The following is an 18,513-nucleotide window of genomic DNA, read 5'->3' on the forward strand; positions in this document are numbered from 1 at the left end:
TGTCCAGCCTCTGAAGCTCTTAATTGCTCCCCTCCTATCCCAACCTCTTTCTGACCCATTCTCTGCCTGCAAAAACTTGTGTCCAGTAGCCTAACAACTGTGGGAGTGTCACACCATTGATTGGCATATGGCAATGAACACCCCTAACTTTGGTAACTTCGTTCTAAAGGAGTAGCACTCAAAAAAGTCATAGCAACATCTTTACTGATTTGTACTTATATTTCTAATTTGTACTTGCAGTGAGTGGGTGAGAACAACTTGAACAAAATGAAATCCAAGTTCTGAGAGTCTTCCAAAATTGCTCCACAACGCTGGGCTATGGCGGAGGCTGTTTATTTTTTGAATCTGATAATGTTCTGCTTAATCTTCTAAAGTATTTATATTGAGAGTATTGGTCCAAGAGATCAGATCTTCCACTTCCTCTTCCCTGGGCTCATCTGTGTCATTTTCATATAATGAAGTGTCACTCTTCCACCCCTCCTCTTCTCTTTCATAAATGTCTGTGATGCTATTTATTGCAGTTGGTGACTCAAGAAAAATTTCATCTGTGGTGGGAATTATAAAAAATAGAAATTTAATAGACATAATAAGAAAAACAATAAAAAGAGAAGTGTTCCTGCATTTGTAGGATAATGCCAAAGACCATCTGAATGAATGTGAGCAACCTTTTTTACACTTTCTAAACTTCATGTTTTATAAGTAACTTTATTTGTCAAAAATCATTCTTTCCATCTTGCTCAATCTTTTGATGCTTTGTTAGTTCATTCATTTAGCATATATATTTACTGGGTCTCTGCTAAGGGCCAGTTGATGTGCAAGGGAAAAGCTGCTTTGGGAGCACAGGGAGGGAATCACTGTGTCTAAGTGAAAACTGACTCGGACTTTGAAACAGGAAGACCAGTTTGTTAGACAGAGAAGGGAGGTCAGAACACGTTAGATAGAAGAAACAGCACACATCATATAAGCACAAAGGTATGAGAGGACTTGACAGGGTTAGGGGTGATCAGAATGGATTCTCCCACGCTTCCACTGTGCCAGGTGCAGTGCTAAGCAGTCGACAGCTATAATATTATTTAACTCAGACACAACCCTTGTGATGGGCAGGTATTATTATTCTTATTTTACAGATGAGGAAACTGAGGCTGAGCAACCTATAGTAACTTGATCAAAGATATCCAGCTAATAACAAGACTCGTCCCAGATCTGTCTATCCAAAAACACAATGTTATAGTATACAGAAAGTTTCGTGGAGCTGGAAGGGAGGCTGAAGCCAGATCAGGAAAGCCTCATATATCATGCAAAGGACTTTCATCTTTATCTTATAGGCCTTGTAAACAGGGAAATAAACTGATTATACTTTTCAAAAGGAGAATATAGATACAATGTCTATATTTCTAGATCTATATTTCCACACAGCATGGGGACCTTGCTTTCTGGGGATGAACTCTAGCTGGTACTATTTATGTTCTGTTAACTCTAAAATCTCACTGCATTCTCTTCCCTTTTTTCTAGTTGTCACCGGATTCACTGCCGATTATGGGTTCCAGGACAAATTTTGTTTGCCTCATATGTTTATTTCCCTCACACATGAAATAAACCCTGTAATATTTGCTGTCTTCTAATGTTATAGACATGGGCTACAAGTGACTTGTTTTCCTTCTGTCTTTGGTTTATAGAAAGATACACAGACAGACTGGGCATGGTGGCTTACACCTGTAATCCCAGCATTTTGGGAAGCCAAGGCAGGTGGATCCCTTGAGGTCAGGGGTTCGAGACCAGCCTGCCCAACACGGTGAAACCCTGTCTCTACTAAAATACAAAAATTAGCTGGGTGTGGTGGCAGGAGCCTGTAATTTCAGCTGCTCTGGAGGCTGAGGCAGGAGACTCACTTGAACCCGGAAGGCAGAGGTTGCAGTGAGCTGAGATTGACCCACTGCACTCCAGCCTGGGTGACAGAGTGAGACTCCCTCTCAAAACAAAACAAAGAGAGAAAGATACACAGAGAGATTTGAGTTTACATAGTCACCATTATCCTATGGTTATCCTGAGGCCCACAGTGATTTTTAATTTTTTGTACTTTTGGTACTAATATTTAGTTGTAATTAATTTAAAACTAAATTCTGTCTGTGCCTTGAGAAAAGCATCTACTTTACTTTCCATGAACATATTATTGATGGACTAACTCCAGTTCTTTCTAACAATGTTTGGGCCTTTCTGACTCCACATGCTTTTGATTACAAGAAATATAAAGCCAAGTCAACCCAGTTTAAACAATAGGAGAGTGTTTTATCTCACATAAGAGAAAAGCCAGAGTGGAGAGCAAGATTGAATGTTGCAGTGACTCCACAATGTCACGAAGGACACAGCTCTTCTTACTGCTTGCTTTGCTAACTGAGGTGTTGTCTTCATCTTCAGGTGCGTAGCAAGAGAGCTACGGCCATTCTAGTAACCACACCGGACACAGCAACATCCAGAGGAAAAAGCGATCTTCTCACCAAGATCTCATTTTTAAGAGTGGACGGCAAAACCATCCCCTGAAGCGCCCAGCATATTTCCCCTCAAGCAGGATCCTGTCACATGCCATTTCTTTTAATTCAATTTAATTTAATTTAATTTTTTTTTTGAGGCAGGGTTTCACTCCCATTGTCCAGGCTGGAGTGCGGTGGCGTGCTTTCAGCTCACTGCAACCTCTGCCTCCTGGGATCAAGTGATTCTCTCACCTCAGCCTCCCAAGTAACTGGGACTACAGGCATTCACCACCATGCCCAGCTAATTTTTTTTTTAAGTAGGGATGGGGTTTTACCATGTTGGCCAGGCTGGTCTCAAACTCCTGACCTCAGGTGATCCACCCACCTTGGCCTCCCAAAGTGTTGGGATTACAGGCGTGAGCCATCGCGCCTCGCCCTATTTCTAAACTAGTTACTGGGAAGGGAAATGGGATCACCATGATTGGCTGACGTGAGTTGCTGGCGTGGAATGAAAGTTGGGAATCAACCACCTTGACTATCTGCCTTCTTAGTTCCTGCCCTGTGAAAAACTCCCAGGAAGCATAAAAAGAAACCTGGCTAGATCAGCAGACTATAATGCAAAATAAATATAGAAATGTTTCTTTAGAACATAAAAAACAATATTATTTTGAATTTCTCTCCTCCAGGAAATCTTAAGCATTATAAATCTCTCTGAGACACCTTGGATTTGGTGGTTGGAATCAGTAATAAAGGTGGGGATTTTGTTACTATGTTAACAAAATAAGTTATGGAAGCACAAATTCTAACTGCCTTATATTTTCCATGCCTTTCTTGGGTTGGATCATGGAAACTCTGCCTCTGATAATTTATTTTTAATCTGAAAATAGTTTAGCTAATAAAGATATTAAAATCTGTGCTGACTGATGGGCTTTGATGATTGCCAAATGGTTTATTTCTATTCAGTCCTGTTTTCAGCCTGGGTTCAGTTAGGAAAACAGGGCCACTACAAGTAATACCAGAGTGAGAGTCTAACACAGGAATGTGGGATTATCCAGCTGTTGGAGGACCCAGGGGAGTGAAGATCTGGAAGCTACAGCTGGAGAATTGAAAAAAGAGTCGTGACCCACTTTAGCCTGATGCACTGACACGAGTGGGAAACCAGGAGCTCATAGAGTACAAGAAGCTGCACACATTTAGCCACCCAAAGTGGGACAAAAACAATGAGTTCATGGGGATATTTGTGCAGCCATCATGTCTGTGAAGTGAGGCTGTGGAGAGATGTGTGAAAATGCCATATCTGAGGAACCCACCATGCCTGATATGAACAACTTCCCAAGCATAATGTCCTCGACTTCCCTCCCACCTGCCAAATCTCTGGTGAGTTTCTCCCACTGACAAACTATCACATGCCATCCTTCTCTGCAAAAGAGGGACACACAGTTCTTTCCTTTTCTGAGTCATACTTCCCTTTGATATCCTATATAAGTTCATTCTCGCTACATAATAACTCTCTTGCTACATAATAAACAACCACAAAATCTTAGTGACATACAGCAATAAGTATTTGTTTTGGTCACATGTCAGCAGGTCAATAGGTGGTTGGCTTCTTTGGCTGGGGAATGGCTGGGAAACATGGGTGGGCAAGCTCAGATCTATGTCTTGAATCTTTCTCTGTGATCACAGGGCCGGTCCAGGCACGCTCTTGTGATGATGGCAGAAGAGAAAAAGAGCAAGCCAAATCATGCAAACCCTTTCCAAACCCTGGGGGCACACTGCACCCACTAATATTCCACTGATGAAAACAGGTCACAGGGAAAAGCTCAAAGTCAAGGCACAAGGAAATACATTTTGTTCATGTAGGTGGAGCAGGAATGAATATTTCTGAACAAGAATCAAATTTAACACAACCTCTCAGGTATAGTTTCTTCCAGAGTAGACAGAAAGGAGTCTATTCCATGATTAAAGAGGACAAGGCTCAGCACTGGAGCGTTAACCAGTTTCTGGACATTAAACCTAAAATGTCGTCTCTTCCAGCTTGCCTTTTTCCCACATCATGGGTTTTCACCTTTTTTTCCCCCAAATCACAAGGCAGATAAAAACATGACAATTTTACTTCATCCTACTATTTACTTACTCATTGATAGCTACTGTATGCCAGCCACTGTGCTGTGGAAGATTGGGAGGTGAGCAGTCCCTTCCCTCAAGAATCTCACTCTTTTTCAAAGGAGACAGGCAGTAAAGAGAGTAATAACACAGCATGTGTGCCGGACAGACTCCAAGATGGCCCCTAGAATCCCTGCATCCTGGTATTTACACCTCAGTGTAAACTCCTCCTTTCTGAGTGTGGTTAGGACCCATGACTTCTAACAAATAAAATAGGATGCAAGTGATAAGGTCTCACTCACACGATTATGTTACATCACATACGACTCCATCTTGCTATCAGACTTGCTCTAAAGACTCTTGCTGGATAAAGTAGGAGGCCAGGCTGGGAGAGCCCACATGGCAAGGAACTGTGTGCAGCCCTCAGCAGCTGAGGGAGGCCTCCCACATATACCCAGCCAGAAGCCAGGGCCCTCATTCCTAAAGACAGAAGAAAATGAATTCTGTCGACAACCTCACTGGGCTGGGAAGCAGATTCCTCCCCCATTCAAACCACTAGGATGAGAATGCAGCCCAGCCAAAGCCTTGATTGCAGCTTTCTGAGACCTTAAGCAGAGGATTCAGCTAAGCTGTGCCTGTACTCCAGGCCCACAGAAACAGTAAAATAATAAATGTGTGTTGTTTTAAACCATTCAATGTGTGCTAATTTGTGACACAGCAATAGAAAACAAATAGAGCATGATACGGCTATGGTAGAAGTGCTATGATAACCCACAAAGAAAGTTTCCTAAAAAAGGTAATACCCGAACTGAATCTCAAAGGATGCATAGGCATTAGAAAGTAAAGAAGGGGAGAGAAGAGCATTTAGAGTAGGGGTATGAGAAAACACAGTGTACTGCTCAAATTTTTTTATGAAATGAGGTAGGGAACAAACAATCGTGACCCACTAGCTTAGTGTAGCATTTAGGTTGTGAAGGGGAGAGGGAGGGAATGTCACTGCAAAGACAGAGACACGTATTAGGGCATTAAGGATTTTCTGTGTCAAAGAGTCTAAATTTTATCCTGAAGGAAAATGGGAAACAAAGTATTTTAGACCTGGTAAAAACATAAGCAGAGCTGAGCTATAGAGACATAGCTTTGTCACCAGTCTGACAAAGCATAGACAAAAATTACTGTAATCACATCAACTTAACCAACTGATCTCTTCCACTGGTGAAGATGGTGGGGATGTTGAAAGAGATTGCAGAGGGGAGTAGGGAAATCATGGAGAAAGCAAAGAGCAAGGCTGGAGAAGGCAACATTTCTTACCTCACAGGTACCCTGAAATCTGGAAGAAGGCAGAGTTGAATAGAGAAGGCTGAGGCTGATAATACAGAGGAGGAAATCTGCGTGGCACACCAAACAATTAGGAGGGAGAGAGGTGGATACTGAGCAGGGAAAAGAAACTTGGAGATATGGGGGCAGGGCCCTTGGAGAATCACTGAATGAAGGTGATTGCCTGTGCCTGGCATTTATATGCTGTTATGTTTAGTGGCCAGGTGACAGGAAAAAACAGTAACTATTTTTTTTTATACTTTTCAGTTCACAAAGAAATTGTCTATACATGGAGTCACTTAGTCATAAGAATCCTGTGAGTAAGGGCAGATTTTTAGCAACTAGGATTTGTTGAACATCTTCCACATACACAGTACCAGCTAAGGATGAAAAAAACTAAGTTCAGAGGTTGAGTGACCTTTCCATAATAGCACAGAACTGGAATCTGAACCTAAGTTCTCTATGCCCAAATGTCATGCTTTCCCCTCTATACCAGCTGACTTCCATGGTAAGTTACCGGCTCTCCCGGCTGAAGACTCGCTCTCAACCTATCCCAACAAGTAAATGGTAATTTTTAAAAGAGCACGAAAAACAACTCAGCATTGTTTCTTTCTTTTCAGCCATATTGCATATATCTTTGAATACACAATGAGTTTTAGGGATCAGTTTATTAGTGCTCTGTGTGTTTTGGCTGCTTTTTCATATTTTGAAACTTAGCCTTAAAATTTCAAATTGTATATCAACCTATTAAAGGGTAGTAAGCTTGAAAATATAAGTAATTCAATTCTGTTAAAGTTCCAATTCCTATGTGACTAATTTACCAAATTAATTTGGAAAGTCAGAAAAAGTTAAAGCAACCTTAAAAGGAGAACACAAGGATTAGCCCTCATATATTCCAACTTACTTAAATGGAAAAAAGTTTAAAGTTATGCATATTATGCATAATATGTTAGTTATAAAAGCAAAACAAATAGAGTGAATCGATTTACTTAGAGTTGGGCAGAGCTTAATTTCTTCCATTGAGTGATTGACTTCATGAGGCATTCTATTTTTTCTAGCAAGCCAACACTTGATAACAGAATACCTAGAAAGAGACAAAGAAAAATTAACTAAATTCCCAAATGAATTTTGGTAAGGGTATATTTACTTCTGAGAAAAATAAGTGAAACAAATGAAATGAAACATAAAAGTAGAACAATAGGCTTTGAATATGGAACCATTCTGAGTCTTGACTAATTTAATGGTAAAGTAAAATTATTTCAGTATGTGCTTTCCAACAGAATAGAAGTTGGAAAAGCAAATGAATATGACATAAGTTTACTATTGTAAAAGTAATAAAAACATCATGTGGTATAGCAAGGTATATTAGTTTCCTTGGGCCACCTTAACAAATGACCACAAACTTGGTGACTTAAAATAACAGAAATGTATTCTCTCATAGTTCTGGAGGCTAGATGTTGGGGATCAAGGTGGCAGCAGGGCCTCCCTCCCTCGGAAAGCCCTAGGGAAGAATCTTCTATTGCCTCTTCCTAGCTTCTGCTGGCTGTCAGCAATCCTTTACATTGTATGGCTTATAGCTGCATCACTCCAGTCTCTGCTTCCAATGTCACATGACCTTTTCCGTGTGGGTCTCTGTAGTTCTGCTCTCTTATAAGGACAACAGTCATTGGACTCAGGGTCCACCTAAATCTAGTATAGCCTAATCTTAACTAATTACTATTTATATCTGCAAAGACCCTATTTTGAAATAAGGTCATATGCTGAGGTTCTGGGGGGACAGGTGTTTGTTTTGTGGGGACATGATTCAACCCACTACACAGGGGAGAAATTCTATCAGAAAAATTAATGACTCATCCTGGATAAAACAACAGGCTTATGGGAGACATCAATGAGCCCAAGTCAAGCTATGAGAGCATTTCCTTGGAGAAAGAGTTTACATATGGAAATCAAAAATTTTACAAAATTTTTTTGGGGGACGACTACTTTTTGGGGTACATAATGAAAAGAAAACTTTCGGCAACAAAGTTTTCTTGAAGAAAAGTAGGTGGCATAGAAATGTTTTTGTCAAAAACAAGAAATGGGGAAAGGATTCCCTATTTAATAAATGGTGCTGGGAAAACTGGCTAGCCATATGTAGAAAGCTGAAACTGGATCCCTTCCTTACATCTTATACAAAAATTAATTCAAGATGAATTAAAGACTTAAATGTTAGACCTAAAACCATAAAAACCCTAGAAGAAAATCTAGGCAATACCATTCAGGACATAGGCATGGGCAAGGACTTCATGACTAAAACACCAAAAGCAACGGCAACAAAAGCCAAACTTGACAAATGGGATCTAATTAAACTAAAGAGCTTCTGCACAGCAAAAGAAACTACCATCAGAGTGAACAGGCAACCTACAGAATGGGAGAACATTTTTGCAACCTACCCGTCTGACAAAGGGGTAATACCCAGAATCTACAAAGAACTTAAACAAATTTACAAGAAAAAAACAAACAACCCCATCAAAAAGTGGGCAAAGGATATGAACAGACACTTCTCAAAAGAAGACATTTATGCAGCCAACAGACACGTGAAAAAATGCTCATCATCACTGGCCATCAGAGAAATGCAAATCAAAACCACAATGAGATACCATCTCACACCAGTTAGAATGACGATCATTAAAAAGTCAGGAAACAACAGATGTTGGAGAGGATGTGGGGAAATAGAAACGCTTTTACACTGTTGGTGGGAGTGTAAACTAGTTCAACCATTGTGGAAGACAGTGTGGCAATTCCTCAAGGATCTAGAACTAGAAATACCATTTGACCCAGCCATCCCATTACTGGGTATATACCCAAAGGATTGTAAATCATGCTACTATAAAGACACAGGCACACATATGTTTATTGTGGCACTATTCACAATAGCAAAGACTTGGAACCAACCCAAATGTCCATCTATGATAGACTGGATTAAGAAAATGTGGCACATATATACCATGGAATACTATGCAACCATAAAAAAGGATGAGTTCATGTCCTTTGCAGGGACATGGATGAAGCTGGAAACCATCATTCTGAGCAAACTATCACAAGGACAGAAAACCAAACACTGCATGTTCTCACTCATAGCTGGGAACTGAACAATGAGAACAACTGGACACGGGGCGGGGAACATCACACAAGGGGACCTGTCATGGGGTGGGGGGATGGGGGAGGGATAGCATTAAAAGAAATACCTAATGTAAATGACGAGTTAATGGGTGCAGCAAAACAACACGGCACATGTATACCTATGTAACAAACCTGCACGTTGTGCACATGTACACTAGAACTTAAAGTATAAAAAAAAAGAAACGTTTTTGTCACACAAGTGTACCTCACTTATACAATACTACCAGAAAGTTCATTCATTTAATAAATATTCATTGAACACCAACCTTGTGCCAGACACTATTTTAGGAGCTAATAATATAGGAAGAACAAGACAGACAAGGTCTCTGACTTCATGGAAGAGACAAAAATGAACAAATATAAAAATCAAGATAAATCAGTAGTGATACATGCTATAGTGAAAATAAAGCCTCCAATAAAATGTGTGAAAGTAGTGAGAACAGACATCCTTGCCTTGTTCCTGACATTCAGGGCAAACATTCAGTTTTTTTAGCATTATATATGATGTTGGCTATAGTTATGGAAATAAATATGCTTTATCAGGTTGAGGAAGTTCTTTCCTATTCTTAATTTACTGAGAGTTTTTTTTTTCAATGTGTGAAAATCTCCTTTATCTTTTATTTTAAAACTCTCTCCCATCTTTGAGAGATTTTAATTTTAATTTTATATGAAAAGTTTATTGGGGTGAAATTCACATAACATATAGTTAGTCTTTTTTATCTTCAACTTTTATTTTAAGTTCAGGGGTACATGTACAAGATGTGCAGGTTTGTTACATAGGTAAACGTGTGCCATGGTGGATTACTGCACAGATCATCCCATCACCTATGTACTAAGCCCAGCATCCATTAGCTATTCTTCCTGATGCTCTCCATCCCCCAACACACCCCCCTCACCAACAGGCCTCAGTGTGTGTTGTTCCCTGTCATGTGTCCATGAGCTCTCATCATTCAGCTCCCACTTCTAGGTGAGAACATATGGTGTTTGGTTTTCTGTTCCTGTGTTAGTTTGCTGAGGATAATGGCTTCTGACTCCATCCATGACCCTGCAAAGGACATGATCTCGTTCTTTTTTGTGGCTGCATAGTATTCCATGGTGTGTATGTACCACATTTTCTTTTTCCAGTCTATCATTGAAGGGCATTTGGGTTGATTCCATGTCTTTGCTCTTGTGAATAGTGCTGCAATGAACATAGGCATGCATGTGTCCTTATAACAGAATGATTTATATTCCTTTGGGTATATACCCAGGATTTGAACTGCTGAGTCAAATAGTATTTCTGCCTCTAGGTCTTTGAGGAATCACCACACTGTCTTCCACAATGGTTGAACTAATTTACACACCCACCAACAGTGTAAAAGTGTTCCTTTTTTTCTGCAACCTTGCCAGCATCTGTTGTTTTTTGATTTTTTAATAATCGCCATTCTGACTGGCATGAGCTGTGGTTTTGATTATCTCATTGTGGTTTTGATTTACATTTCTCTAATGATCAGTCAAGTTGAGCTTTTTTCCATATGTTTGTTGGCTGCATGTATATCTTCTTTTGAGAAGCTTCTGTTCATGTCCTTTGCCCATATTTTAATGGTTTTTTTTTCCTGTAAATTTGTTTAAGTCCCTTGTAGATGCTGGATAGACATCAGATGGATAGATGGCAAAATTTTTCTCTCTTTCTTTAGGTTGTCTGTTCACTCTGATGATAGTTTCCTTTGCTGTGCAGAAGCTCTTTCATTAGATCCCATTTGTCAATTTTTGTTTTTGTTGCAATTGCTTTTGGCATTTTCATCATGAAATCTTTGCCCGTGCCTATGTCCTGAATGGTATTGCCTAGATTTTCATCTAGGGTTTTTATAGTTTTGAGTTTTACATTTAAGTCTCTAATCCATCTTGAGTTAATTTTTGTGTAAGGTGGAAGGAAGGGGTCCACTTTCAATTTTCTGCATATGGCTAGCTAGTTTTCCCAGCACCATTTATTAAATAGGGAATTCTTTCCCCATTGCTTGTTTTTGTCAGGTTTGTTGAAGATCAGACAGTTGTAGGTATGTGGTCTTATTTCTGAGTTCTCTATTCTGTTCCATTGGTCTATGTCTCTGTTCTTGTACTAGTATCATGCTGTTTTGGTTACAGTAGCCTTGCAGTGTAGTTTGAAGTTGGGTAGCATGATGCCTCCAGCTTTTTTCTTTTTGCTTAGGATTGTCTTGGCTACTTGGGTTCTTTTTTGGTCCATACATATTTTAAAATAATTTCTTCTAATTCTGTGAAGAATGTCAATGGTAGTTTAATGGGAATAGCATTGAATCTATAAATCACTTTGGGCAGTATGGCCATTTTCACAATATTGATTCTGTCTATCCATGAGCATGGAATGTTTTTCCATTTGTTCGTGTCCTCTGATTTTTTTGAACAGTGGTTTGTGGTTCTCTGTGAAGAGGTCCTTCACTTCCCTTGTTAGCTGTATTCCTAGGTATTTTATTCTTTTTGTAGCAATTGTGAATGGGAGTTCATTCATGATTTGACTCTGCTTGCCTGTTGATTGGTGTATAGGAATAATAGCAATTTTTGCACATTGATTTTGTATCCTGAGACTTTGCTGAAGTTGCTTATCAGCTTAAGAAGCTTTTGGGCTGAGACCATGGGGTTTTCTAGACATAGGATCATGGTATCGGCAAACAAAGATAATTTGAAGATAACTCCCTCTCTTCCTATTTGAATACCCTTTATTTCTTTCTCTTGCCTAATTGCCCTGGCCAGAACTTCCAATACTGTGTTGAATAGGAGCGGTGAGAGAGGGCATCCTTGTCTTGTGACGGTTTTCAAGGGGAATGCTTCCAGCTTTTGCCTATTCAGTAGTTCTGTTTATGTGATGAATCACATTTATTGATTTGTGTATGTTGAGCCAACCTTGCACCCTAAGGATGAAGCCAACTTGATTGTGGTGGATACGTTTTTTGATGTGCTGCTAGATTCAGTTGGCCAGTATTTTATTGAGGATTTTTGCGTCAATGTTCATCAGGGACGTTGGCCTGAAGTTTTCTTGTTTCTTGTTGTATCTCTGCCAGGTTTTGGCATCAGGATGATGCTGACTTCATAAAATGAGTTAAGGAGGAGTCTCTTTAATTTTTTTTGGAATAGTTTCAGTAGAAATGGTACCAGCTCTTCTCTGTACCTCTGGTAGAATTCAGCTGTGAATCTGTCTGGTTCTGAGCTTTTTTTTTGGTTGGTAGGCTATTATTGCCTCAATTTCAGAACTCATTATTGGTCAATTCAGGGATTCGATTTCTTCCTGGTTCAGTCTTGGGAAGGTGTGTGTGTCCAGAAATTTATCCATTTCTTCTAGATTTTCCAGTTTATGTGCACAGGGGTGTTTATAGTATTCTCTGGTTGTTGTTTGTATTTCTGTGGGGTAAGTGGTGATATCTCCCTTATCATTTCTGACTGTGTTTATTTGATTCTACTCTCTTTTCTTCTTTATTAGTCTAGCTAGTGGTCTATTTTATTAATTTTTTTTCCAAAAACACAGCTCCTGAATTTGTTGATTTTTTAAGGGTTTTTTGTGTCTCTATCTCATTCAGTTCCACTCTGATCTTGGTTATTTCTTGTCTTCTATTAGCTTTGGGGTTTGTTTGCTCTTGGTTCTCTAGTTCTTTTAGTTGTGACGTTAGATTGTTAACTTGAGATCTTTCTAGCTTTTTGATGATTTAGTGCTATAAATTTCCCTCTCAACACCACTTTAGCTGTATCCCAGAGACTCTGGTACATCATCTCTTGGTTCTTATTTCTTTCAAGTAACTTCTTGATTTCTCCCTTAATTTCATTATTTACCCAGGAGTCATTCAAGAGCACGTTGTTCAATTTCAGGAGCAGGTTGCTCAATTTCCATTTAGTTGTATAATTTTGAGTGAATTTCTTAATCTTGAGTTCTAATTTGATTGCGCTGTGGTCTGAAAGTCTGTTATGACTTCAGTTCCTTTGCATTTGCTGAGTGTTTTACTTCTGATTATGCAATGAATTTTAAAGTAAGTGCTGTGTGTCAATGAGAACAATGTATATTTTGTTGTTTTTGGGTGGAGAGTTGTGTAGATATCTATTAGGTCCACCTGACCCAGAGCTGAATTCAGGTATTGAATATCTTTGTTATTTTTCTGTCTTGATGATATGTCTAATATTGCCAGTGGGGTGTTAAAGTCTCCCACTATTACTGTGTGGGAGTCTAAGTCTCTTTGTAGGCCTCTAAGAACTTGCTTTATGAATCTGGGTGCTCCTGTATTAGGTGGATATATATTTAGGATAGTTAGCTCTTGTTGTCAAATTGAACCCTTTACCATTGTGTAATGCCCTTCTTTGTCTTTTGATCTTTGTTGGTTTAAAGTCTGTTTTCAGAAACTAGGATTGCAACCCCTGCCTTTTTCTATTTTCCATTTGCTTGGTAAATTTTCCTCCATCCCTTTATTTTGAGCCTATGTGTATCCGTGCATGTGAGATGGGTCTCTCGAAGAGAGCATACCAATGGGTCTTGGCTCTTTATTCAGCTTACCACTCTATGTCTTCTATTTGGGGCGTTTAGCACATTTGCATTTAAGATTAGTATTGTTATGTGTGATTTTGATCCTGTCATCATGATGCTAGCTGGTTATTTTGCAGACTTGTTTATGCGGTTGCTTCATAGTATCACTGGTCTGTGTACTTCAGTATGTTTTTGTAGTGGCTGGTAATGATTTTTCCTTTCCATATTTAGTGCTTTCTTCAGGAGTTCTTGCAAGGCAGGCCTGGTGGTGATGAATTCCCTCAGCATTTGCTTGTCTGAAAAGGATCTTGTTTCTCCTTCACTTATGAAGGTTAGTTTAGGCAGATATGAAATTCTGGGTTGGAAATTCTTTTCTTTAAAAATGTTGAATATTGGTCCCCAATCTCTTCCAGTTTGTAGGGTTTCTGCTGAGAGGCCCACTGTTAGTCTGGTGGGCTTCCCTACAGGTGCCTTGGCCTTTCTCTCTGTCTTCCCTGAACATTTTTTCCTTCATTTCGACCTTGGAGAATCTGATGATTATGTGTCTTGGGGTTGATCTTCCTGTGGAGTATCTTACTGGGGTTCTCTGGATTTCCTGAATTTGAATATTTTCCTGTCTTGCCAGGTTGGGGAAGTTCTCCTGGATGATATCCTGAAGTATGTTTTCCAACTTGCTTCCATTCTCCCCGTCTCTTTCAGTTATCCCAATCAGTTGTAAGTTTGGTGTCCTTACATAATCCCATATATCTCGGAGGTTTTGTTCATTCCTTTTCATTCTTTTTTCTTTATTCTTATCTGCCTATCTTATTTCAGAAAGATAGTCTTCAAGCTCTGAAATTCTACCCTCCACTTGATCTATTCTGCTATTGATACTTGTGATTGCATTGTGAAGTTCTAAAGTTGTGTTTTTCAGCTCCATCAGGTTGGTTATGTTCCTCTCTAAACTGGATATTCTGGTTATCATCTTCTGTATTGTTTTATCATGATTCTCAGCTTCTTTGCATTGGTTTACAACCTGTTCCTTTAGCTCAGTGAAGTTTGTTATAACCCACCTTCTGAAGCCTACTTCTGTCAATTCAACCATCTCAGCCTCAGCCCAGTTCTGTACCCTTGCTGGAAAGGTGTTGCAGTCATTTGGAGGAGAAGAGACATGCTGGCTTTTTGAGCTTTCAGCATTTTTGTATTGACTTTTTCTCATCTTTATGGGCTCATCTACCTTCAATCTTTGAGGTTGCTGACCTTTGAATGAGGTTTTTGTGGGGTCTTTGTTGTTGTTGTTGTTGTTTTCTGTTTGTTTTTCTTTTAACAGGTAGGCCACTGACTGTTAGCAAATGTAGGGCTGCTATGGTTTGATGGGGGTCCACTCCAGAACCTAGTTGCCTCTGCTTTTCCTGTACTTGGAAGTATCACCAGTGCGGGCTGCAAAACAGCAAAGATGGCAGCCTGTTCCTTTCTCTGGAAGCTCCATCCTAGAGGGATACTGACCTATTGCTGGCCCAAACACTCCTGTAGGAGGTGTCTGGAGACCCCTATTGGAAGGTCTCTCCCAGTCAGGAGGAACAGGATCAAGGACCCACTTATAGAAGCCATCTGGCTGCTTTTTAGTAGAGAAGATGTGCTGCATTGAGGGGGACCCTTCCTCGTCCAGACCACCTGGCCTCTCCAGAGCCAGCAGCCTGGAACAACTGAGTCAACTGAACCACAGAGATGGTGGCCACCCCTCCCCTCAGGAGCTCCATCCCAGGGTGAGATCAGAGTTCTGTCCATATAAGCCTGGCTAGAGTGACTGAAGGCCCCCTACAGGAGGTAGTGAAAAAGAATGGACTGGGATCTCACTTAAAGAAGCAGTCTCGGCACAGTCTGGCAAAGCAGGTGTGTTGTGTTGGTGGGGAGACCCCTCCTCGTCTGGAATGCCTGGACTCTCCAGAGCTGGCAGGCTGGAATGCTGAGTCAACAGAACTGCAGAAATGGTGACCACATTTTCCCCCAGGAACTCCCTTCTGTCTTAAGCAGACTCAGCCTGTTGCTGCTGGTTGGCTGGAGCTCCAAGCTAGCGGGCCCCAATTTGTGAGGTGCTGTGAAAGTGGGGCCCTCAGGATGGTGCTGCTTGGCTCTCTGGATTCAGCCCCCTTCCTAGGGGAATGTATGGATGGATCTGGTGCCTCACTGGAGGATTTTAGGACCAGATTATGTAAAACACCGGAGTCTCTGTGTGTGTGTGTGCGGCTGTTCTGCTAAGATTACACACAGCTCTGTATATTGGACCCAAGGCCCTGGTAGCAGGGGCTCATGAGGGGATCTCCTGATCCACGAGTTGCAAAGATCCGTGGGAGAAGCATGGTTTCCTGGGCAGGGTCACACACTCACTCACTGCCTCCCTTGTCTTGGGGTGGGGATTTTGTTGGCTTCATGCTGCTCCTGGGTGGGCTCTCACCTCACCCTGCTTTTCTTTGCTCTCCATGGGTTGAACTGATTGCCTAGTCAGTCCCAATGTGAGAACCTGGATACTTCACTTGAACATGCCAAATTCACTCCCTGTTCTGAGTTTTTCTCTTTTTAAAATCAGAAATGGATACAGAATTTCTTTTCATCTATTGAGAGGATCATATGGTTCTTCTTTCTTATACTAATTTACATTATTTGAAATTTTCAAATGTTAAACCAATGTTACATTTCTAGTATAAACTCCATATAGTCATGATGAATTATCATAATTATTTATAATTATTTATCATAATTAATCCTGACCAAGTATAGTTTATATCAGGAATGTAACCTTGATTTAACATTCAAAAAAATCTAACACATTTTAAAACTATATTATATATGTTATATATATATTTAGATTAAATATACTAAAATTTTTGCATCTATGTCTATGAGGCATATTTATCTGTAGTTTTCTTTTTTTAGGGGGGGCGGGGAAGGATTCCCAATTTATTTATTTATTTATTTTTATTATACTTTAAGTTTTAGGGTATATGTGCACAACGTGCAGATTGGTTACATATGTATACATGTGCCATGTTGGTGTGCTGCACCCATTAACTCCTCATTTAACATTAGGTATATCTCCTAATGCTATACCTCCCCCTCCCCCCACCCCACAACAGGCCTTGGTGTGTGATGTTCCCCTTCCTGTGTCCCTGTGTTCTCATTGTTCAATTCCCACCTATGAGTGAGAACATACGGTGTTTGGTTTTTTGTCCTTGCGATAGTTTGCTGAGAATGATGGTTTCCACCTTCATCCATGTCCCTACAAAGGACATGAACTCATCATTTTTTATGGCTGCATAGTATTCCATGGTGTATATGTGCCACATTTTCTTAATCCAGTCTATCATTGTTGGACATTTGGCTTGGTTCCAAGTCTTGGCTATTGTGAATAGTGCCACACTAAACATATGTGTGCATGTGTCTTTATAGCAGCATGATTTATAATCCTTTGGGTATATACCCAGTAATGGGATGGCTGGGCCAAATGGTATTTCCAGTTCTTGATTTGTAGTTTTCGTATACTGTCTTTGGTTTTGTTATTGAGGTAATGCTGACCCTGTAACGTGCTGGGAAGTGTTTCCTTCTTTTTTCTGAGTTTGTGTATATTCATGTTTTCCTTAAATGTGTGGGAAAATTCTCCAGTGAAGCCATCTGGGTTTAAAGTTGTCTTTGTGTGAAGGCTTTTAACTATAAATTCCTTTATTAGATATAGGATTACTCAGGTTATTCATTTCTTTTTAAGTGAGACTTGGTAGATGTTGCCTTTCAAGAAATTTGTTCATTTCAACTATGTGGTTGGATTTATTGGTCAAAAAATGTTTTTATTTTACCTTCATTTTAGAGAGAGCTTTTCACTTGTTATAAAATTCTATGTTTAATAATTTCTTTCAAGCACTTTGAAGTTGTCATTTATTATATTTTGACTTGCAAGGCTTCTGACATGAAGTTTTTGGCTATTCTTATCATTGCTCCTTTATGTGTAACATGTGGGGTTTCTTTTTATCCTTTGCTACTTTTAAGATTTTTCTCTTCATTTCTGAGTTTCAACAATTTGATTATGATGTGCTTTGGTATGGCTTCTTTATATTTCTGTTTCTTGGGATTCATTGAACTTCTTGGTCTGTGAATTTGCAGACTTCATCAAATTGGGAAAATTTTCAGTCATAATTATTTCTTCAAATATTTTTTCTCTCCCCTCCTCTGGAACACCATTTATATGTATCTTCTATCTCTTGATATTGTCCCACAGCTCACTGAGGCTCTTTCGTTTCTTTTCAGTCTTTTTTTCTATCTTTTTTTAAAGAGATTATATTGCTACACTTTCAAGTTCATGGGTCATTTCTTCTGCAGTGTCTAACTTGCTGTTCTTCCCATTAAGTATATATATTTTTAAATATTTGATTTATTTTTATCTCTAGATATTCCACTGGTATATCTTCCATTTCTTTCATCATATTCATGTTTTTCTTTAGATAATTCAGTATATTTTATAAGATGTATAGTAGCTGCTTTAAAGTCTGTATCTGTTAATTCTATCCTCTCTATCACTTATGGATCTATTTGTATTGATTTAATTTCTTTTGGTTGTGGGTCATATTTTTCTGCTTATTTGTATGACTGGTGATTTTTTTTTTTTTTTTTTTTTTTTTTTTTGAGACAGAGTCTCACTCTGTCCCCAGGCTGGAGTGCAATGGCATGATCTCGGCTCACTGCAACCTCCGCCTCCCAGGTTCAAGTGATTCTCCTGCTTCAGCCTCCTGAGTAGCTAGGATTACAGGTGCCCACCATTGCGCCTGGCTAATTTTTTGTATTTTTAATAGAGACAGGGTTTTGCCATGTTGGCCAGGCTGGTTTCAAACTCCTGACCTCAGGTGATCTGTCTGCCTTGTCCTCCCAAAGTGCTGGGATAACTAACAGGCGTGAGCCACCGCACCTGGCCGACTGGTGATTTTTCAATGGGTTGCTGGA

General features: G+C 39.7%; 1 protein-coding gene across 5 annotated transcripts in view; it reads right to left on the reverse strand.

Moving 5' to 3' along the window:
* Nucleotides 1-200: 200 nt before the first annotated feature.
* UBE2U (ubiquitin conjugating enzyme E2 U) overlaps nucleotides 201-18,513 on the reverse strand; it is a 64,244-nt gene continuing 45,931 nt past the window's right edge. For 4 of the 5 annotated variants that reach the window (XR_010153692.1, XM_016919843.3, XM_016919846.3 and 1 more), the window contains 2 exons: nucleotides 6,875-6,969; nucleotides 201-545 (listed from right to left, as the gene is read on the reverse strand). Coding sequence is in view for 4 of the 5 variants with exons in the window: in XM_016919843.3 (XP_016775332.1) it covers nucleotides 361-545; nucleotides 6,875-6,969 (280 nt within the window). In the remaining variant the exon portion in view is untranslated. The remainder of the gene's footprint in view (nucleotides 546-6,874; nucleotides 6,970-18,513) is intronic. The other variant, XM_024346305.3, reaches the window with a different exon arrangement.

The sequence above is a fragment of the Pan troglodytes genome, chromosome 1, assembly GCF_028858775.2.
Source record: "Pan troglodytes isolate AG18354 chromosome 1, NHGRI_mPanTro3-v2.0_pri, whole genome shotgun sequence".
Classification (NCBI taxonomy): Eukaryota; Metazoa; Chordata; class Mammalia; order Primates; family Hominidae; genus Pan; species Pan troglodytes.